We start from the raw sequence: 23,971 nt of genomic DNA, 5'->3' as shown, positions 1-23,971 counted from the left end.
ATCAGACTCCCCAAAGAAATCAACATATTCTATGCTATTTCCATCAAACTACCAACGTCATTTTTCACAGAGCTAGGAAAAAAAATTCTAAAATTCATACAGAACCAAGAAAGAGCTCAAATAGCCAAAGTAATCCTAAGCAAGAAGAACAAAGCCAGAGGAATCACATTATCAGATTTCAAGCTATACTACAAAGATATAGTGACCAGAACAGCATGGTACTGGTACAAAACAGATAAATGCCAATGAAACAGAATAGAAAACCCAGAAATAAAGTCACACACATCCATCCATCTGATCTTCAACAAAGTCAACAAAAATAAGCAATGGGGAAAGTACTCCCTTTTCAATAAATGGTGCTGGGCTACCTGGCTCGCCACATACAGAAAAATGAAACTAGACCCCTACCTTTCCTTATATGCAAAAATTAACTCAAGATGGATTAAAGGATTTAAATGCAACACCTTAAACTATAAGAATCCTAGAAGATAATCTAGGAAGCACCATTCTGGACATTGGCCTTGGGAAAGAATTTATGACCAAGTCCTCAAAAGCAATTGCAACAAAAACAAAAATTGGCAAGTGGTACCTAATTAAACTAAAGAGCTTCTGCACAGCAAAAGAAACCATCAGAAGCGTCAATGGGCAACCTACAGAATTGGAGAAAGTATTTGCAAACTATGCATCCAACAAAGGTCTAATACCCAGAATCTGTAAGGAACTTAATCAATTTAGCAAGCAAAAAACAAATAACTCCATTAAAAATGGGCAAAAGACATTAACAGACATTTCTCAAAAGAAGACATCCAAGTGGCCAACAAACATGAAAAAATTTTCCACATTACTAACCATCAGAGAAATGCAAATCAAAACCATAATAAAATACCTTCTCACACCAGTCAGAATAACTATAATTTTAAACATCAAAAAACAGCAGATGCTGGTGAGGCTGTGGAGAAATGGGAATGCTTGTAGACTGTTGGTGGGAATGTAAATTAGTTCAGCCACTGTGGAAAGCAGTTTGGAGATTTCTCAAAGAACTTAAAACAGAACTACTGTGTGACCCAGCAATTCCATTACTGGGTGTATTCCCAAAAGAAAATAAATCATTCTAAAATGATCAGTCTAAAAGACACATGCACTTGCACATTCACTGAAGCACAATTCACAATAGAAAACTTATGGAATCAACTTAAGTGCTCATCAGCAGTGGACTGGATAAAGGAAATGTACATATATACACCATGGAATGCCACACAGCCACAAATGATGAAATCATGCCCTTTGCAGCAACATGGATGCAACTGGAGGCTGTAACCAAATATTGCATGTTCTCACTTATAAGTGGGAACTAAACATTGGGCATACATAGATATAAATATGGTAGTAACAGACACTGGGGAGAGGAGTAAGGAGGGAGCAAGTGTTGAGAAATTAAAATATTAGGTACTATGCTAAGTAGCTATATACCAGCTAATATTAGGTACCAGTACCTTGGTGGCAGGATCAATTGTACCCCAAACTTCAGCATCAGTCAATATACTCAAGTAATAATCTTGCACATGTACCCGCTGAATTTAACATAAAAGTTGAAATTATTTTTTGAATTCCAATTCTCATCTTTAAAGATACTTATTTTCCTCTTAGATAAAATAATAGCTAATCGTATTTACATTCCCCAACTAATAACACCATGGTGTTTCTTTAAACAAATTTTTTTTTAAACATTGTAACTTTTAAACTTCAGGAACTACAAAGGCTAGGGCTTTAAAGATTATATAGACCAGTAAATCTAAGTTATCCAACCATTAATGTTGTTAGATAACTTAGATAACTAAGTCATTCTTTTGACTTTTCAGCTAAAGAAACCAAGACTCAAAGAGTGAACCTGAAAAACTAAACCATTGTAACTAAGCAATGGTTCTCAATAATGGGTGATTTTGATCCACAAGGGGACAACTGGCAATGTCTAGATATATTTTTGGTTGTCATAACTGCAGAGGTGTTACCTGAAGCTAGTGGGTAAAGGCCAGGGATGCACCTAAATATCCTACAATGTCAGCCTATACTACCAAGAATTATCCAGCCCCAAATGTCAAAAGTGCTGTGGCTGAGAAACTCTCCAAGTCAGAGATCACTCTTGCTTCAGTAATCCTTTTAGGATCTCATGCCTGTCATCTATCCATAATTATTACATAAGAACCTCATAATCAAAAGTAAACTCATCGCCCATGTCCTTGATGAAGAGAGGGGTTTGGCTGGTTTCATCTCACCACCTTCCTTGGCAATTTCTTTTGTATTTCCTGACTGAGACTACTAACGGTCTCATTTTTGTACCTATGTTGAGCCAGCAAGGAAGTAGCTATATTAGAGAGATTTGGGGGGAAAAGGAAAATTTGATTTCTAGGTAACATTTTGGGGTTGCTCATGACAGCTGTACTCAACCCATTCATGGGTGACTGAATAGTGCCCTAGGAGTGTTATGACACACAAATTGATTTGTTATGGAAACTGGCAGTGGGTGCCAGTGGTAAATGAGATTTCAAATGACTGATAAAATGATGATCCAATTTGGAAGTCAACATAATGGTTTTTGCAAAGGCCTCTTTTAGGATATCATTTCATAAGCACTAAACAAAATAAACAACCCATCCTTTGAATTTCTTTCTATGACAATTTATCTGAATGAGAAAACTTATAAGAAATGTTGCCACCATATCTTTTCATTAGCTGATGGGGGGAGGAGGGGAAAGTAAGAAAGGGCCTATCAAAATCAAGAGATGACAAATTTTGAGAAAAATACTTAAAATAAAAGTGATCATTTTATTCCCATTTTGCCTTCCTTTTTTTGCCTCTCCATTAAGCTTAAACATCCTATATATTGTTGAACTAAAAAGCCCAAGTGGAAACACAACTTCTCACATTGACCATGAGCAAGGAATCAAAACCACCCAGGCTTTAATTTAAATAATATTGTATAATATCAAGTTCCATAATATTTTTCCAAACCTTTGACTTAGTAATTCCCCTTCTGGAACTCTCATCTACTAAAGTATTGGAGTGAGTGGGGGAAAGTTTACATATGAAGATCTTATTTCTAGGGTTGAACAATACAGCAAAAATTTGGATGCAACCAAAATGTCTAACAGTTGTAAGTAAATTTTACTGTAGTTAATATAATGTTGGAACAACATTAAAGCATAAAGTCTTCAAAGCAATCTGGGAAATTCTTATTATATTGATTAAAAATAAGTGATTCCAAAATTATAGCTAGATAGAAGGACTAAGTTCTAGTGTTCTATAGCACTATAGGGTGAATATAGTTAACAAAAAATTCTTGTAATATGTTTAAAAGCAATGAGAGGATTATGAATGTTCTCAACAACAAAAAAATTGATAAATGTTTGGGGTGATGAATACCTTAATTACCCTAACTTGATCATTATACATTGTATACATGTATAAAACTATCACTCTGTACTCAATTAAATATGTACAATTATTATATCAACTATAAACAAAAAAATTAATGATCCATAAATGTACGTACAGATTGAGTACCAGTCTATAAACATGAACGTGTAACAAAGTCTAGAAAAAATTACCAAAATAACAAGAACAATGATAAAAATAAATTCATACATTTATTGGCCATATTGCTTTTCTTATTTTTCCCTGGGCTTTTCTATAATATAGTTAGAAATATAAATATATATATACATGTATAATATGGTTAGAAATATTTATATTTATATATATAAATATATATATGCATGTATAGTTATGTCAACTCAGACTCCCTTTTTCAACCAAAAGTATACTTTCAATACTAAAAGTACAAATTTGCATTTATAGCAAGTTAGTAGTAACAAGGAAAAGTGTAGTCAGAATTTTGGAGTGCGTAGAAGAATAAGCATTATAATTTAAATTAGGCTGCAACAAGGATAAGGTCAGCTGTGTTGAAGCTGTAATGAGTGTCGGTTAGAAAGTTCCTCCTAAGGTTAACTCGGCAATTTCACATTCTCCTCCATTAATAGTCTGATTATATACTTAAGAATTTCACAGAAGAAATTGGCCATGGACTTTATCTATCAAGCCAAACACAGCGTCTTTTCTTCCTTAACATCAAAAGAAAATGGTAGTTCCCTTGCCTATGCTTCACTTTCTGATGCATATAATCATCCAAAAATCCCACAAGATGATTTTCCTTCTTACATTCCCAGCATCAAATCTAGTCCAGAAACCTGGGAGTCAGCATTGACTTTTCCCACTTCTTCCTCCCTCACCACCTCAACCAACTCATTATCCAGTCTGGTCAATTGCACCTCCTGAATATCTCTTGATGCGTCTATTTTGTTTTCTGCCTTCCCTGCAACCATGGGCTTTACAAAAGCCTTCTGACTGGTCTCCCTGCCTCAAGTCCCAGTCAATACTCACCAGTTAAAACGCAGCTGTGATCCCATTACTCCTCTTTTCAAATCTTATCAGTGGATTCTTACACTCTCTGAAATAAACTCCATCTCCTTAGGATGGCTCATAAGGGTCATTTTTTCTGACCATTGTTTACTTCTGTTACAGTTCTCCAATAAGTGCACAAAAATCAAGTAATATTTTTGCATGGAACATATTTTTCTCAGCACATTGAGACTGATGTGGAGAAAGGACAAATATCAGCTTTCTTATTTTAGCCACTATGATAATTTTAACATACTCTAATACCACATTCACATCTTAACAGTCATAATTTACATTTAATTCATATTATATTAAAAGTAAAATCTCCAAATACTTTTTATAAATCTTGCAGTGGTGTGATGCCTTTTTGTTTTAACCAAATCCAATACTTCCCAATTATCCACTTTAAGTTCCTCTTTTGAGATTTTGCCCAGGATTCTATCTTGCTAAGATCTTTTTAAACACAAAATTTGCAACATAATGCAATAACTGCTTGTCCCAGTTTTTTGACATCTGAAAATTTCATCAACATAAGACAAAGCAGTATAATTGAAGAACACTACTGACTGGTTGTCAAGCATTTAGAATGCCACTGAAATATTCTTCATCTAGGTTTTCACATCAGTAAACTGGGTATAACAATATGCAAGCAAGATGAAAGGATGATGATGATGATGGTGAAGATGAGAATTAGCTAGTATTTTTGTGTCAGGCACTGTTAAATTAAGTTTAGCCTAAAGCTGCCTGTATTAGTCCATTTTCATGCTGCTGATAAAGACAACCTGAGACTGGGCAATTTCAAAAGAAAGAGGTTTATTAGACTCACAGTTCCACATGGCTGGGAAGGCTTCACGATCATGGTGAAAGGCAAGGAGCAGCAAGTCATGTCTTACATGTATGACAACAGGCAAAAAGAGAGAGAGCTTGTGCAGGGAAACTCTCCCTTATAATAACCATCAGATATCATGAGACTCACTGTCACAAGAACAGCACAGGAAAAACCTGCCTCCACAAGTCAATTACCTCCTACCAGGTCCCTCCCACAACACGTGGGAATTCAAGATGAGATATGGGTGGGGATTCAGCCAAACCATATCATTTCACCTTTGGTCCCTCCCAAATCTCATGTCCTAACATTTCAAAACCAATTATGCCTTCCTAACCAATTACGCCTTAACTCATTTCTGCATTAACTCAAAAGTCCACAGTCTAAGTCTCATCTGAGACAAGGCAAGTCAAATTAGTTACCTCCTAGATTCAATGGGGATACAGGCATTTGGTAAATATAGCCATTCTAAATGGGAGAAATTGGCCAAAATGAATGGGCTACATCTCCCTTGCAAATCCAAAATACAGCAGGGTAGTCAAATCTTAAAATTCCAAAATGATCTCCTTTGATTCCATGTCTCACATCCACGTCATGCTGATGTAAGAAGTGGGTTTCCACGGTCTTGGGCAGCTCCACCCCCATGGCTCTGCAGAGTACAGCCTCCCTCCCAGCTGCTTTCACAGGCTGGTGTGGAGTGTCTGTGGCTTTTCCAGGCACACAGTGTAAGCTGTCATTGGATCTCCCATTCTGGGGTCTGGAGGATGGTGGCCCTCTTCTCACAGCTCCACTAGGCGATGCCCTAGTAGGGACTCTGTGTGGGGGTTCTGACCCCACATTTTTCTTCCACACTGCCCTAGTAGACGTTCTCCATGAGAGCCCCACACCTGCAGAAAACTTCTGCCTTTACATCCAGGCATTTCCATGCATCTTCTAAAATCTAGACAGAGTTTCTTAAACCCCAATCCTTGACTTCTGTGCACTCGTAGGCTCAACACCATGTGGAAGCTGCCAAGGCTTGGGGTGCACCCTCTGAAGCCATGGCCTGAGCCCACTATGTTGGCCCTTTTCAGCCACAGCTGGAGTGGTTGGGACACAGGGTACCAAGTCCATAGGCTGCACACAGCAAAGGTATTCTAGGCCCACCTGGCACATTAAACCACTTTTTCTCCCTAGGCCTCCAGGCCTGTGATGGGAGGGGCTACCACGACAACCTCTGACATGCCTGGAGACATTTTCCCCATTATCTTGGGGAATAACATTTGGCTCATTACTTATGCAAATTTCTGCAGCTGGCTTGAAGTTCACCTCTGAAAATAAGATTTTCTTTTCTATCACATTGTCAGGCTGTAAATTTTCCAAATTTTTATGCTGTTTCCCCTTTAAAACTGAGTGCCTTTAACAGCACCCATGTCACCTCTTGAATGCCTTGGAGCTTAGAAATTCTTCTGCTAGATACCTTAAGTTATCGCTCTCAAGTTCAAAGTTCCACAAATCTCTAGGGCAGGGGGAAAATGCTGCCAGTCTCTTTGCTAAAACATAACAAGAGTCACTTTTACTCCAGTTCCCAACAAGATCCTCATCTCCATCTGAGACCACCTCAATCTGGACTTCATTGTCCATTGCTACAAGCATTTTGGGCAAAGCTATTCAACAAGTCTCTAGAAAGTTCCAAACTTTCCCACATTTTCCTGTCTTCTTCTGAACCCTCCAAAGTGTTCCAACCCCTGTCTTTTATCCCATTTTAAAGTTGCTTCCACATTTTTGGGTATCTTTTTAGTAGCAACTCCTGGTACCAACTTACTGTACAATTTCATACTACTGATGAAACATACCTAAGACTGGGAAATTTACAAAAGAAAGAGTTTTATTGGACTTACAGTTCCACATGGCTGGTGAGGTTTCACAATTATGGTGGAAGGCAAGGAGCAGCAAGTCATATCACACATGGATAGCAATAGGCAAAAGAGAGAGAACTTGTGCAAGGAAATTCCCCCTTACAATAACTGTCAGATCTCATAAGACTTCCTATCACAAGAACAGCATGAGACAAACCTGCTCCCATGATTCAATTACCTCCTATCAGGTCCCCCCAACAACACATGGAAATTCAAGATGAGATTTGGGTGAGGACACAGCCAAACTATATCACTGCCTCCTTATAGATTTCAAATTCAGTCTAAAGACCTCTTTGTGCATAGTAAACTGTAACCTAACGGGATGTGTAAACAGACTATTATCTACTCTTGTGTCAGTCACCCTGATTGGTTTCAGCCAATCAAAGGGAGACAACTGTTCAAACCATGTTCAAATAAGGCAAACACCAAGCTGTAACCAATCCAGCTGTTTCTGTACCTCACTTCCATTTTCTGTACATCACTTTCCTTTTTCTGTCCATAATTTTTTTCTGTGACAGTGCCTGTGCTGGAGTCTCTCTGAATCCATTCTGGTTCGGGGGCTGCCCAATTCCCAAATTGTTTTTCTCTTAATTAAATTTTGCTAAATTTAGTTTGTCTGAAGTTTTTCTTTTAGGAGCACTATAAGTGCTTTATATACATGTACTCTGCAGGAGCGGGGCTACAATCATTAGCTCCCCTTTCATTCTAATGACTACACTAAAGATTTAAAAAGCATAAATAATTTATCCAAAGTACAATCAGCAAATAATGGAGTTAGCATGTAGAAATGCTAAAGTCCATGTAAATACTAATTATCTTTTTCCTTCTGTCTGAGTCATTCATTGTTAAGACAATTGTTTATTTCACTAATTTTCTACTTATGGGAGTTAAGGCTGTTTGTACATTTTTATCACTAACAAGCAATGACATTCCAGTATATGTATCTTTGTGTAGTTCTGTAATTAAATTTCTGGAAGGAGATTTCAGAGACAAAGGTCATGGAGGCCAGTCATGGTGGCTCAAGTCTGTAATCCAAGTACTTTGAGAGGCCAACGTGGGAGGATTGCTTGAGGTCAGGAGTTCAAGAACAGCCTGGGCAACATACCAAGACCCTGTCTCTACAGAGTTCTTTTTCCCAAAAATAAGCCAGATGTGGTGGCCCAGCCACTTAGGGCTGAGGCAGTAGGATCACTTGAATCCAGACAGTCAAGACTGCAGTGAGGAATGATTGCACTACTGCACTCCAGCCTGGGTGACAGAGCAAGATCCTATCTCTAAAAATAAATTATTTTTTGTAAAAAAAAAAGTCATGAATTTTTAAATTGAATATGGCTGGTTTATGCTATAGCTTTTATTTTTTAATTATTTATTTATTTACTTTTTTTTTTTTTTGAGACAGGGTCTTGCTCTGTCATCCAGGCTTGAGTGCAGTGGCACAAACATGGCTCACTGCGCCTCAACTTCCCAGGCTCCAGTGATCCTCATGCCTCAGCCTCCCTTGTAGCCAAAACCACAGGTGGATCCAACTGCAACTAGGTAATTTTTTGAATTTTTGGTAGAGACAAGATCTCACTATGTTGCCCAGGCTGGTCTTGAATTCCTGGGCTCAAGCGATCCTCCTGCCTCAGCCTCCCAAAGTGTTGGAATTACAGATGTGCACCACCATAACTGGCCCATGTGTAATAACTTTTATAATTAAAAACATTAGGGGCAGGCGCAGTGGCTTACATCTGTAATCCCAGCACTTTGGGAGGCTGAGGCGCGTGGATCTCTCGAGATCAGGAATTTGAGACCAGCCTTGCCAACATGGTCTCTACTAAAACTACAAAAATTATCTGGGCATGGTGGCGGGTGCCTGTACTCCCAGGTACTCAGGAGGATGAGGCAAGAGAATCGCTTGAACCCAGGAGGCGGAGATTGCAGTGAGCCAAGATCATGCCATTGCACTCTAGCCTGGGTGACAAGAGTGAAAGTCCATCTCAAAAAAAAAAAATTAAAAATTTTTTGAGAACTGTATAGAACATGTTATGTGCCTCCTTAGATTCCTTCAGATATGTCAGCTCCTGAATCCCCAGTTGTGAACTTTGCCGTAGGTGCCACCAGTTCTTGTTGGGTCCTTGTTGCACCCCTTGGGGTTGACCAGTCAAATTCCTAGAAGACCTTCTCCTTTGCTGCTACCAGAGAGCCAGACCAACCGTCCTTCCACCTCAAATTTCTGGCTTCTTCCACCATTTCTGGACTTGGATGAGTGGCTGCAGAAGGGACCAGATGGTACAACCTGAACATATCAGTTTAACCTTCTGGGTACACACTTGGACTAACGGGAAACAGGAAGGTAGGGTGGTGTACAGCATGCAGATAAATGCTCTCACCTTCCTTTACAACTATGTACGGCCTATCCAGAAGCAGCCCACATAGCCTCGTGGACCTCCCTCACTGCGTTTACCATTGCAGCAATGCAACACTCACATTCCTTTCCATTTCCCTATCTCTCACTTCCATGCTTTTTTGTTTTGTTTATGGTCATTTTCTGGCTTATCTGAGAAAATAAAGTTTATGAAAATGTTTTATAAATTATAAATCATTTTGAAAACGGAAAGTATTTTTATTATTGTGATCTTTGGTGTTTTCAGGAATACTTGGTGGTGTATAGCCAGCATTTCATTTGGAACAAAATAATTAAGATGGTCTTTATTTACATTTTACTATTCTTTATCAGTCTAAGGAGTTCGAAACATATTTTATCTTTTGATTCTGTCTGCCTTCAGGGAGGTGTAGTTAATTATGAGCTTCAGAGAAATACCAGCAGAATGTTTCAGTGTGCTCCTAAAGAGGGCATGTTGGAATAAGGAGTATGCATGTGCCTGCATACGCCAGTGCACTCAGATCCAGCAGGATGCACACCCCAGCATGCAGTTCTACGGTGAGATTAGAATACGAAAGGGGAACGAAGTAGGATGAAAGACAACTAGGATGAAAGAAAAATCAAGAACTTCCTGACCTTGTCCTACTTTCAAAGAATTATCTTCTATTTCACCAGATGTTACCTTTCCCAGCTTCATACACACACATACACAGCCAACATTTCCAGAAGCCTAAATCATCATCTCCTTCTTCTGTGTTCTCCTAGGCACCGACTTCTCCCCATACTCGGCTGTCATTGCTTACTTAATTATCTGCCTTTGTGGCTGGACTATAAACTGCAGGAGACATGGAAGCTGTCAGATCTACTCCCTGTCATATTCTTGGCACTTAACTTACCACAGGATTTTTTTAAAAAACGTTTCTTGAATCGTTAATGAAAGGAAGGATGAATGAAGAATGAAGACGAAATAACTACTATCTGCCCCTGGTTACGTGCTTTTAGTTGTCTATATACACACCCAGTCACAAACTTCAGCTTCAAACAAAGTAGATCTCCAGTATATACATGTTGACAAATTGATGAAAGAATTAAATATTTACATAAAAACATCTAATTACTGGCTTCTAACAACAGGATTCAAGGTATTCTAAAATGTTCTCATTTATGTTTAGGGAATACAGGCATATAAAAAGAATTATTGCTTATTGTTAGAAATAGAGATGATTCTTAAGCCTACTCTGTTAGATTGAAGAAACGGTGAAGAATGTTGAAGACCTGAACCAGTATCTGCCTCTTATAGTGAGATAGAAATAATACAGTGTAGTCACAGGAGAACAGACAATTCCAGGCGGCAGTGCCACGTTGATGGCAGCAGCCGGTGCTCCAGAGCAGCCACTGCCATCATGCCGGCTGCAGCAAGAGGCCCCGGCGCTGGTGGCAGGAGCAGCTGTGGGAGCAGCAGTGGTGATGGGGGGACTCCTGTGCCCCGCACCCCCGAGGCAGCCAAATGCACTGCCCCCACCATTGCATGGCTGGGCAGGACCGCTCCCAGGCCCAAAGCCTCTGCCACTCTGGCCCCTGGCCCCATGTTGCTGCTCTCACCAACTACCACTGCAGGAAGGGTGCAGGGAGGAGGTGGGCAGACGCCAGAGCCTGCTTCTGGGAGCCTCCTGGAGCCCAGCACCCCAACAACTGCCACAATGGGGCCCAGGTTTAGCTGCCAGCCAGCAGGAGAGCAGCATGCTTTGGCATGGAGAAACTGGCAGAGAGGGGCCCAGCAAGGACCTGAAGCCCCCACCCCAGGCTGTGAGGAGGTGTGGCCTGGGCTGCACACTCCATGGAGCCAGTGGGAACCACGGACAAGTGGAAGCCTTGTCCCTTCTGAGTTGGCAGAGCGGGAGCTCCACAGATGCAGCTGCAGCCTCCTTGCTGCGGCTCAGGACCTGGGCATCTCTGTGCTCTTGGGAGCCCAGGAAGGTCCCTCTTCCCCCAGCAGGCTCGGAAGTGCCTGCTCCCACTGCCTGGCTTCTCCCCACTGTCAACACCTACTCTAATCTCAGAGCAAAATCAGGGCCTAGCCTGGGCACTGTCACAGCCTGGCTACATATGCACACACTCAAGGTAGTGCTGACATGCCAGACACCTGCTGGCTCTGCCCCCTCAGGATGTTGGGCACCAACAAGCATGAGACGGAGACCAAGGGAGTGCTTAGGACAGTTGATCCTGGCCTGCAAGCACCCCTTGACATGCACTGCCTGGGTGTCATGAAGAGTGGCAGGAGGCAGGAGGCAGATAGTCTTCTGAGTGGAAAGAGCAGGTCCCTAGTGAAGCCCCACCCTCAAGCTAGGGAGGGCCTGAAGCCTGGGGGCTGGGCCATCAGACCCCAGACCAGAGGGGAAGCTTGTGGTGCTTTTCACTGGGCTCACTCATGGCTGTCCATGGACCAATCAGCACCCACTTCCTCCCCTCTGAGGCCAATAAAACATCTGAACTCAACCAGACTTCAGCAGAGGACAGAGAGGATGGAGAGACGATGGGGAGGTGATGGGATGACCAGCTGCAGAGAAGAACTACCTTCTCTGTTGAGAGCTGGACACTCATCAGGATGACCTGCCTAGCAGAGAGGAGCTACCCGACTCTGCTGAGAACTGAAGAAACAATGATGGGACAACCAGTTGCAGAGAGGGGCTACCCTCTCTACTGAAAGCTGCACACTTGTTGGGACACCCTGGCTATGGAGAGTAGCTGCCCACTGTGGGTCCCCTCTGAGCTGTTCCATTATTTAATAAAGTTCCTCTTCATCTTGCTCACCCTCCACTTGTCTGTGAACCTCATTCTTTCTGGTCACAGAACAAGAACTCGAGACCCACTGAATGGTGAGGCTAAAAGATCTATAACACAAACAGGGTTGAGACATGTCCCTTGCTCGCTATGTTGGGGGTGAAGAGCAGAAGAGAAGAGCTGTGGCCCTTCGGGGATCCCAGACCTGGGAGCTTCCTGGGCCAGGGCTGTGACTCCATCTTTGGGGCTCTGTGGTTCCTGGTGTCTCCAAACTTCGGGGTGCCACCACATTCCCCAGTGCCAGCCAGAGAAGCTGCTTGTGGTGCACCTGATCCAGCCACAGCTTTGCCGAGAGCCAGCGTTTATACCAGCACCTGGAGCTGCTTGCCCCACGGCATCAGCCAGCGTGTCTGACTGTGCAATGGCCCGACCACATGCTGCTCACACACCCCTCGCTGCTCCATGCCTGACTTGCCCTTGGCAGGCATGGGATCCAGGTCAGTAGCATGAGCCTAGTGCAGCCTGCCAGGCCAAGTGGGTGGGACAAGCATAAAGGTCCCAAGCAAAACTCAGACAAAGGTGCCTCCAGCCACAGTGGTTTCCAGCCAGAAAAGCGACACCCCAAAGACCCATAACAACATGACTAGCAAAAGGAACTTGAAATAGCTGCAGAAGCTGGGGCTGAAAAAGACCCTGAGAAAGTTTGTGGACCAAGCTGGTTAAGACCAGCTAGGCCCAATATGATGTTGGATTTGACCTGGTTTCTCCTAGAATGCCATTATGTGCTCATAAACATACTAAATTACACACTCATGGGCACCATGACAGTTCTGGGAATACCCAGATTTCGGTGTAAAAACAGGTGCCACCACAGTTCTGAGAAATCTTTACTTTTTCCAAGAATCTTCATGAATATTCCACCCCTTGGTTAGAGAGACCCATAGAGGTAGCAGCGGCAAATGCCCTTGCATATAACTCTCTCTTCAGTAAGCCTATACTCCCCTTTCTTGACTATGTACTTTTCACTTTGCAATAAATCTCTGTATTTTCCCTATTTTCTGACTCATCCTTGAATTCCTTCTCAAGATGGTGTCAAGAGCCTGGACAATACCAAGGGTCAAGTCCCTACCTCCCCCAGCCCACCGGTATCAATAGTCAAAGAGGATATTATGGTTTGGGGTCCACTCCATACTGTACAGAGAGAAAACCCCATGAGAACCCTTCATATTCTGGACTCTGCCCTTCTCAGAACATTTGTATGGAAGTGCTACTCTAAGCATCCCAGGTTGAGCCAATCCTTTTTCCCTACGCTGCAAGATAAATAAAACTCTGGATTGACAATGCTTTCTTTGATTTTATTTGTCTGTTCCTTAAGAGTATGTGGCTTATTGCATTTATAATAGTCACATGGGAGAGTAAGATTTACAGAGATAAAAACCATCCTTTCTTCTTCTTGGTCATTTGAAGCCAAATGATTTTTTAAAGGATGATAGGTCCTCTGAGGCTCATAGGATCATCCCAAGTGCCAGATTTCTTCCTTATTTTTCATAGAAGGAACAATTTTCTACAATGGGCATTTAAATTTCATGGTTCCCAGGGCTTTTGTAATCCCAGCAAAGATCCCTGCTGGCAACCTTATTAGCATCTCTGCCTCTTGATTTTTATTTAATTCCTTTTAATATTCTACCATTATGCTGCCAGACATTATAGAACTGAGGGCAACAGAATGAGGACAATATTTCACTACATCATTAAGACTGCAGTAAGTTAATAAACTGTTCATAATGTGCTTTGAGATCATATATGAAGAGGTTTTTGTTAAAAAACAAACAAACACAGAGAACAGCAAGGCAGCACTTGAATTACAGTTAGTAAGGAAGGAGAGAGTGTCAACATAAATGGCCCAAATACTGTTTCTACTGAAATTATAGATTAGCATCTGGATTTCTTTTTATTTCTTTGTTTTCTTTTTGCCTGAGACAGAGTCTTGCTCTGTTGCCCAGGAGTTCAGTGACATGATCTCAGTTCACTGTAACCTCAGCCTCCCAAGTAGCTGGGACTACAGGTACATGCCACCATGGTGAGCTGATTTTAAATTTTTTTGTAGATTTGGGTCTGGCTATATTGCCCAGGCTGGTCTCAAACTTCTGGGCTCAAGTGATCCTCCCATCTCAGCCTCCCAAAGTGTTAGAATAACAGGCATGCGCCACTGCACCCAGCAGCATCTGGATTTCATATTTGTATTTAAAAAAAAAATAAAATGGCATTTTCCAAAAACTGCTATTTGGAAAATTGTCCTCTTTTCCAAGCCTTTGAGAAGGAAAAGGTATTAGAGAATATGGGAGTGAAAAAAAAAAAAAACAGTTTATGTAACATTAAAATGTTGGCATAGATCAACAAAGTATCTCATACTGGGGATTATTTATTTTCAACTTTTAAATCACATTTATAATATACACAGCATTTCATTCTAGTTAAAAAAAAATTTCTAGGAACAAGGTCCTTGCCTTAACAGAAAAGTTAGGGCTCCCCAACTTCCTATGCTTGACCCTTCACCGTTTCCAACCTATCTCGCCTCTTTGACCAAGGGTGCTCAAAACCCATGTTTCTCAAATTTATGGAAAACATGGATCACCTGGAGATCTGGTTAAAATGCAGATTCAGTAGGTGGGGCCTGGGAGTTGCATTTCCAATAAATCCCAGGTGCTGCTGATGCTCTGCTCCAGGACCTAAACAACCACTTGTGAGAAAGAGCATCCTAAGAAGATTAGCATCCCATGCAGTCACAGAAGATTTAGACTGCTTAATCCAATACACATTTAATGATATGAATCATTGTTCTTGTCTAATTGATAAGCAGGCGGAAGTAGTCAGGGATTTACAGCCTCCATTTGATTTTCACAAAGTCAAGCCAAGCACTTCTGGAGCTGATTTAAGAGCAAAAACTAGGAGGCTGTGAAGGGCTCCTAGAGATCTTGGAATCAGTAAGTTGAGGCATGATCTCTTAATCTTTTTGGGGGTATCGCTCACCCTTTTAAGAATATCTTTAGAAATACAGGTATTCTCCCCAGAAAATGTGCACATAGCAAGCAAATAATTTTAGATATATCTGTTCTTAAACTCTTGAAAGGCTACATAAGAAAATTGTTCAAAGATACCGATTTAAAAATATCCTGACCTGGAAGTGTCCCAGGAGCTAGAGAAAACAAAGAAGCAAAGACATCTTGAAACTCTCAATGTGATATCAGATGGTTTCTTATAGTAGAATTAAGCTAATTACCTAAAAGCATGGATGAAGAAATGAAAAGTAAAAGTGGGAGCAGAAGGAGAATTTGAGACTTCACGACAAAAGTCATGAGAATTTTTCTACAGCCCAAAGAAGATCAGAAGCAAGAGAAGAAAAACCAAAACTTGTCTCAAAACCATCTTAGCTTTTACATCTGGTGTGACTATCTTGCCTCAGCCTCTCAATAACTGGCCTCTGGGCTGCTGGGCTCTGAATGTTCAGAGAACTTGAAAAACTGTAGATTCCTGGACCATGCCCCAGATCAAGAAATTGCTGGACACTGAGTTCAGACATTTTTGCAATGTAAACATTTGCAGTTCATAAACTCCCAAGTGATTCTTATGCACATTAAAGTTTGAGGTGGTCTTCAAACTCTCCTCAGATTATGTTAGTGAAAGTAAGACACCCCCTTCCCTTATTCAAAGATCAACAAAAGATCAAAATTATATTACTCTGTAGGCTACCTGTAAAAATAATTTTGAGAATAGTGATCCAAAATATTTTTTGAGTTGTGCTCATAATTAGAGTAGACTTTAAAATTCAGCAGTCTTTGGGGAAATTTCAATCTGTTTCCTGCCTGCCTCCACTCCTCACACCTTTCTTTCTCTCCTAGAAAACGGCTCACAAATTGTCGTCCTCCCCTTCCCTTTTCTGGGACTTCCATACAAATTAGCTAATATAGATTATGCAGCACAGGAACTTTGATAGATAGAATAAATGAGTGGATAATAAAGGAAATGTCTAAATGATACATATAGACATCACTTTGATGTAGCTAAGCCTATAAATATAGGTATATGGGTATTAGTGTCTATAAAAGCCAAAATCTGGTTCTCAACGCTGGCTGCATATTACACTTTTTTAAATCTCTGAATCTTATTCTCAAACCCCAAAGTTTCTAATTAGGAAGGTTGGAATAAGATGATTATGGTTGAGAGTTGGAGCTTAAGTGTCTTTATCTAAAATAGAAAAAGAAAACCATCATTAATAATCCTAATAAAAATACAAACAGTAAGCATGTATTGCGTTTTACTGTGAAAATGGTGATACATGTTTTATAGGCAGTAGCTCATTCAGTCCTTACAGCATCTCCATGAAGCAGGAACTATGAAGAGCAACATGTTTACCACTAAAGCTCATAAAACTCAGGAACTATCTCAAGGTCACAACTGCGAAATGTAGAGCTCTCCCTGGAACTCTATGCCTGACATAGAAGCCCATACTAAACAGTCAACTCTGCTTTCTTGTATAATTAAAAAACACTGATATAGTATGCATGTTTGTGTATATATGTATGATATACTCATACACCTGTGTGTTGGAGAGAAAGAATCCTCCCCGCCCCGCCGTGTGTGTGTGTGTGTGTGTGTGTGTGTGTGTGTGTGTGTGTGTGTGTATCCTGATACAGAGGCAATTCTGCAGTTCAGGACACTCTTAGGGAGGAGAAGTGTCCCATTTGGGCTGTGCAAGTCCAAAGAACTGTGTGACAGCAATGATTCTCTGATGAGACAAGAAGAAAAGTCAAGAGGAAGTGAAATGAGAAAAGGAAGCAACCTAGGAGGTTGCCTGATATAAACAAATTGGTTGTTTCACTGAAGATCTACTCTGCTCCCCATTCCCCTTGCTGATAGAGAGCTGCCAATTTGTGTGTTACATTCTTCTCAGTCCTCTTTGCATACTCTGGAAAGGTGAAATGAAGACCAGCCGGGATAAAATGAAAAGGAGAGGGGAAATAGTGGATAGAACAGCCAAAGTCACCTGACAACTAGCTAATTGGTGCTAAAAGCAGAGCACTTTTCTCCCTGTGAAGATGTGCATACTCAAGATAAATTGCAGATTTTTAAGGGCTTCACATTACACTGGGTCACCCTGGTCTGGGTGATCCACAAGACCCTTGAATACCCAGCAAAGGCAGACTTTTCAACATAATATAGCAGGAACCATGCCTATCTTTTAGTTCCAATTCTGTCTTCCTATTATTCATAGGATAACTGCGACCAAGAGAAGTTAGGTGACTCAACTGTTGCTACAGATCTGCTTAATGATAGCCAAGTGCAGAGGTGATCTCCTGCTTCCAAAACTTTTAGCTGTGGGACCTTGAGCAAGTTACTTAACCTCTCTGTCTAAGTGGCCTCATTTGTAAAATAGGAATAATGAGAATAATAATAAAACTGGTTTTGTAGTGCTTTGTTATACAATAGCAGACATGAAGTAATTTAAGAGATGTAAAGGGCTTGGCACACAAAAAGTGTGATAGACCTGTTTGTTGTCATTATTGCTACCTTAACGTTGTGTATTGTAACACTGGAGCTGCCTTCATCAGCACTAATACATGCTATGAGTCTCAAACTTGTCTTCCAAGATGTTCCAAGAAGATCTGAAACTTTTCATTTTTCCTCATCATGAGGTAAAGAGAAAACAAGAACTGTTATAACATATTTAGGGCTTCACCACATGGCAATATGGAGACAGAAATAAAAAACTTCCCTAATTCTTGGAGAGAATTTTGCATTTTCTTGTTTGACCCAGTTTATTAGGTTCAATGGTATCTCTAATGCCCAAATTTATCTCCTTCGCAGAACGTCAGAATGTGAGCTTACTTGGAAATAGGGTCATGGCAGATATAATTTTAGGAAGAAGACATATATGAGGACAACAAACATGAAAACATGCTCATCATCACTGGTCATTAGAGAAATGCAAATCAAAACCACATTGAGATACCATCTCACACCAATTAGAATGGCAATCATTAAAAAATCTGGAGACAAGAGATGCCAGAGAGGATGTGGAGAAATAGGAACACTTTTACACTGTTGGTGGGAGTGTAAATTAGTTCAACCATGTGAGAGACAGTGTGGCAATTACTCAAGGATCTAGAAATAGAAATTCCATTTGACCCAGCAATCCCATTACTGGGTATATACCCAAAGGATTATAAATCGTTCTATTAAAGGACACATGCACATGAATGTTCATTGCAGCACTGTTTACAATAGCAAAGACCTAAAACCAACCCAAATGCCCACTGATGATAGACTGGACAAAGAAAATGTGGCACATATACACCATGGAATACTATACAGTCATAAAAAATGAGGAGTTCGTGTCCTTTGTAGGGACATGGATGAATCTGGAAACCATCATTCTCAGCAAACTGACACAAGAACAGAAAATCAATCACTGCATGTTCTCACTCATAGGCGGGTGCTGAACATTGAGAACACAGGGACACAGGGAGGGGAGCATCACACACTGGGGTCAGTTGGGTGGGGGGTGCTAGGGGAGGGACAGCGGGGTGGGGAGGGATAACATGGGGAGAAATGCCAGATATAGATGACGGGAAATGGAGGCAGCAAACCACCTTGCCATGTATGTACCTATGTAACAACGCTGCATGATCTTCACATGTACCCCAGAACCTAAAGTACAATAAAAAAAAAATGAGGTCATCCTGGAGTAAGGTGGGATCTTATTCCAATATGTCTTCTTCTTCTAAGAAGAGGGGAGACACAGAGATAGAGGCTCACAAGTAGAGAAGGAAATGTGACGATAAAGGAAGAAATTGTAGTGGTGCTTTGACAAAAAAACACCAAGGATTTCTGGCAATACAAGAAGCCGAAAGAAAGGCATGAAACAGTTGCCTTTAGAGAGAACACAGGACTGCCAACGCCTTGATTTCAGACTTTTATCTTCTGTGAGAGAACAAATTTATGTTGTTTTTAGTCATCAAGGTTGTGGTAATCTGTTACGGCAGCCACAGAAAATAAATACACCCAGCCTACGTTCTGGAATACTGCAAGAAGCCCTGCTCTGATCTGTAGTAGAGGACTTTGTTTCCTAAACAGCTAAAGCAAGTGGAGTGAATGAAGGGGCACTGGGAGCCTTGAACACAGAGTTCCGATGACTGAATTTCCTATATGAAATTCATTCCTACTAAACCTTCTCCAACAATTTAAGTGCTTAGTTCCAGCATGCATGTTTTCTAATCTAAGCCTTTTTGAAATACTGTTATAAGTTGTTTACAGCAGGAAACAGCCTCTGAGATGCTGAGATTTGCACATAGAAGGACTTTTGGGGAGTGCCTGCTGTAACAATACCTATGAGTTACTACGGAAACAAAGTTGGGCAGACAGGGAGGTTGAATCACAAGGGAATTGCAATAGAGGCTCCAGCTGATCCTATAGGGAGCTCTAGAACTGGAATGGCCCTTTGGAGTCATTCCCAACTGAGGCAAAGTGGGTGGGATTTCTACAAGTTACAGATCTAAGAGTATGATCTAGCAACAGAGACTGTACTTTGTACCTGCATAGATCAGCTATTGGATGTAGGCTGCCGGTGGGGAGGAGCCATGGCATTGGGCAAGATGGGGTCCTTATGCCTTTCCTTCTTTCACGCACACATTTCCATCTCCACCAGTTATAACGACTCTTAAAATCTCAGTTCTTAGAATAGCATCTGATCACATTTGGACCACAATAATTTCTTCTCTTTTTCTACTTACCCAAGGACAGCAAGGATAATCATTTGACTGCTTGGAAATTGCCATTCATTCACTTGTTCACTTATTTACTCACTTGTCAGCCATCATACATTTTTAATAACTACTTTACATTATACTAAGCATTGAGTATAAAAAACTGAAAGAAGAGATTGTAAAAGGCCTTACTCACCGTGATGAAGAGTTAGATTTTACTGAGACACAATGAAGACACTTAGAAGGATTATGGGCATATTGCGACTTGAATAGATTTGGGTTATTAAAGGAGCCCTCGTGGATGGTAGAGAGGATGAACTGCAGGCAGGTCCCACAATGCAAGGATGCAGTTTGCAGATAAAGAATTTAAACACAAGTTGGGTCACTCTTCAAACCTCAGCTGAGTTAGTATCTTCTGTCCTTCTCTAAAATCCACTTCTCTGTCCAAGTTAGCAGTGTTGTAAGGAGCAGGTCGACAGCCTGCTTGGGTAGAGGGACTCATATCCTCCTAAGCCACCAGTAGTCCCCGGGGCCCAGCCACATGACTTTGTGTATGCAAACACACCATGTATGTGACCTCAGGTCACAAACACTCAGTGCAAAGCCCACAGCTGTCCACACAGACTGGATGCCTCTAAAAAATGAGCCCCCAAAGGATGCATCATTCCATTATGGCTTTTCCCTTAACAGCCTCAATAGCTTTGGGCCCATCCCTAATAGGTAAAGTAAATCTCTCAGTGGGTGGGATTTCCATATTAAATACAAGTTATAGATCTACATGTTATGACCTAGCAATAGAGACTGTATCCCAGAGAAACAAGAGCAGGATAATTTTTTTCTAATTAGCCAACTATAGACTGGTTAATAGAAGAGAAAATATCATATTAATAATCATTATTTTAAGGTAATAGCTTATGTTCTTTAATGCAGTTCCAATATAAATGTCACTGTAAGAAATGATATTTCATTTCAATACTAACAAATCAGGTACTTAGTGAGCTGGGGGAGAAATGATTGGAACTACTTTAAAGCTGCATTAACCAGAGAAACTGCAAAAATATTTATATTCTTATGAAGGAAGGAAAGAATGCCCCTCATGGGTGTATTTAAGTATCCTCCATCTTTTGGATAAATGGTAATGCTAAACACAAAATGGAAAGATGACCTTAGAATAATAACCTCAAGACTCAACTGGGACTCAGCTTCCCAATGTACAAAAAGCATTTGCAATATGTTCAGGATGGAAATTTCTACACTGCTTTATAGCTCATAGACTTCATTATATACCTCACGCAACAATCACCAAAACACCCAACTCCAGGCTGGCCTCCTTCCCATGGGTGGGCCCTCCCATATGTAAAATTACTCACCACCCCCTTGCTCACTGCCTGTGATTCTGCTGTTACTCAACAGTGTTTGTAAGGACAGGCAAACAAAGAGAAGGAGAAAACCAATACATTCAGAGAGGTGTTTCATATAGCGAACGGGATTGTTAAACCAAAACCAGGTCTGGCACTGTTAGGGCTTTCTCTAGCCAGTTCTCCCTCCATTCTTCCTTCTAGCGACCCCATGAAAACTCCATTTGGAAAATTTCACAGGATAAATGCTGTGCCAATACCTGAAGGCAATCTATTGGGTGAGACCTTTCATTCTGTGTCCTCTCCAACAGCCTCTATGTACGTTGCACGGAAGAGAGTTGGTGAGGGCCTGAACCTATGAGTCATTCAGTTTTCAAACAGTTCCGGAGGACTTTGAGTTTCCAGCTGATTTATTATGAATGACATTGATACTTATGTGACTAGAAGCTGTTAGTTTGAACTGGTGCTTAGAGAAACAAACTCAACGGAAGTCACCAAGCCAATAAATCTCTGAAGAGTTACGTGGAATTGTCTTTTAAACAAATGACAGGCCCCTTCCCATCAAGACACATACAAACAGAGAGACACAAACCCATGTCCGTAAGGCCTTAAAGTCACAATATTTCAAGCATATTTTTTTCCGATCTTATAGGTTTTGAATGACAAGGGAGTGAACAGATTCCTGATTATATAACCTCCAAGTACATTCACATATGTGTTTTCTTTTAGTCCTTACAAAATCTTGTATAGTAGGATAAAAGGAGTTCTTATTAAAATCTGCATTTGATATATGAAAAACATAGGTTCCTAGAAGTATGCAGCTTTCAACACTGCTGGTATATAAAAGAGTGAGATCTCTTGATGCCCAATCTCATGCTCATCCAAGGATTTCAACTCTTCTTATTCTTCATTTACATTAATGGGGGTGAACAGGATTGATTCAGTCTAAGAATTTATTAGTTCAGTAACATAACAATTCTTTGAAACAAGTCTTTAGACTATGTGGCTATTTGACAGAAGTAATAATCAAACTGGGTGGTTTAGTAGCCTGGAATTTTAAAAAATCTTTGACCAGGTGGGAAGTTACATAATGTGCATCACCTGTCACGCCCTGTACTGTCTTTGGTAACTAACAGAGTTCTACAAGCTCAGGATTGCATAGATGCCAAGTGCTTCCTAGCTGTTCCAGGAGACTATCGAAGCCAACACAACGAGCTTCATGCTGGTGAGGTCCAGGTATTCTTGGGGTTGAATGGAAGTCACCAAGGAGCAGTCTGTCAGCTTGCCTAAGAAATTTACAAGAGTCTATTACCTTGGCACTGTCAAAATGTCCCTTATTTATGTTCCTCTATAGGGGAGTGGGAAAAGCAGCCAGAACAGCCTGCTGTAGCAGCTATCCAGCTGCTCATGCAGTTAATATAGCTGTAGAAAGAATGTGATTTATACAAAAGCACTTTCTCTCAACACTAGCATATGAGTCCGAGATCCACTCATCCTGGGAGATCCACGCCATGCACACACACTTTTGTGTGCTCTGGAGACAGCAGGATAACAAAGAGAGCTACAGATTTAGATCGGTGCAGAAGGCAGAAACACAATAGATATATGTACCAACAATGTTTACAGACTGACCTATGCCCTTATGATGGACATGGAATTAGTCCACTTGTTGCAGAAGGCAAGATTTTTATGCATGTAACAGAGCTGGGCAGGCAGAGGTTCTGTAAAAGTAGAAGATGCATGTCAAAGAAAGGCTCCCTGCTGCTTGCTGGCGAGGGCAGCTGATTGAGGAACCAAACTGGAAAGCATGCACACATTGCTTCCAGGATCAACACAGATGATCCTGCAGGTGAAAGCAATTGTCAAATCAGTTTTTCAAGGCGAGGGAGCAGGACCAGACTCTACTTGGAGCCTTCTTCCCCTTTTAGGTGAGAAAGCAGGAATGAGCTATCTGTAATTTCTGTGTATTGTTGCTGGACAGAAAGCATGGGTGTCCTGAAGCCTCACATACCTGATAGGGGCCCTGGTTACAGCCACAGTAGCTGCTTTCCATGGTGTAGCTTCTGGACACCCCGATCTCTCTCCACACCACCACCCGGGCAGTGGAGGCTCGAGATTTCTCCACGAGAAAGCTGCAGCTGCTCATTGTGAATGCTGGTGCTAGTTTATCAAGGATTTTGGGAAGAGTCTACAATAAAAAAAAAAATCAGACTATGATTAGTTGTGGGTGACTAGGGATAGTCATCATAAAAATAGCTTCTCAACATTGTTAAGCATCTATATAAAAAATACTTAATATATGTTACTTTAAATCATTTATTAACCCCAAGAAATGGCTATCAATTTTTAAAAATCATTTTGCAGATGAGGAATCATGCTTACAAAAGTTAGAAATAGGCCGAGCATGGTGGCTTGTGCCTGTAATCCCAGCATTTTGGGAGGCTGAAGTTGGTGGATTCATCACCTGAGGTCAAGAGTTTGATACCAGCCTGGCCAACAAGGTGAAACCCCATTTCTACTAAAAA

The 23,971-nt window shown here is 41.0% G+C and overlaps 1 protein-coding gene across 4 annotated transcripts in view; it reads right to left on the bottom strand.

The window, feature by feature from the left end:
- The window catches only part of AGBL1 (AGBL carboxypeptidase 1), a 786,993-nt gene that overhangs the window by 322,364 nt on the left and 440,658 nt on the right, over window positions 1-23,971 (bottom strand). For all 4 annotated transcript variants that reach the window (XM_012438697.2, XM_064376229.1, XM_064376228.1 and 1 more), the window contains exon 21: window positions 23,458-23,634. In XM_012438697.2, the coding sequence (XP_012294120.2) occupies window positions 23,458-23,634 (177 nt within the window). The remainder of the gene's footprint in view (window positions 1-23,457; window positions 23,635-23,971) is intronic.

The sequence above is a fragment of the Aotus nancymaae genome, unplaced genomic scaffold (genome assembly GCF_030222135.1).
Source record: "Aotus nancymaae isolate 86718 unplaced genomic scaffold, 86718_ANA_hifiasm-v0.15.2.pri h1tg000014l, whole genome shotgun sequence".
NCBI classification, from domain to species: Eukaryota; Metazoa; Chordata; class Mammalia; order Primates; family Aotidae; genus Aotus; species Aotus nancymaae.
Note: the sequence above shows the minus strand (reverse complement) of the source record. Positions and strands in the feature narration are given on the sequence as shown.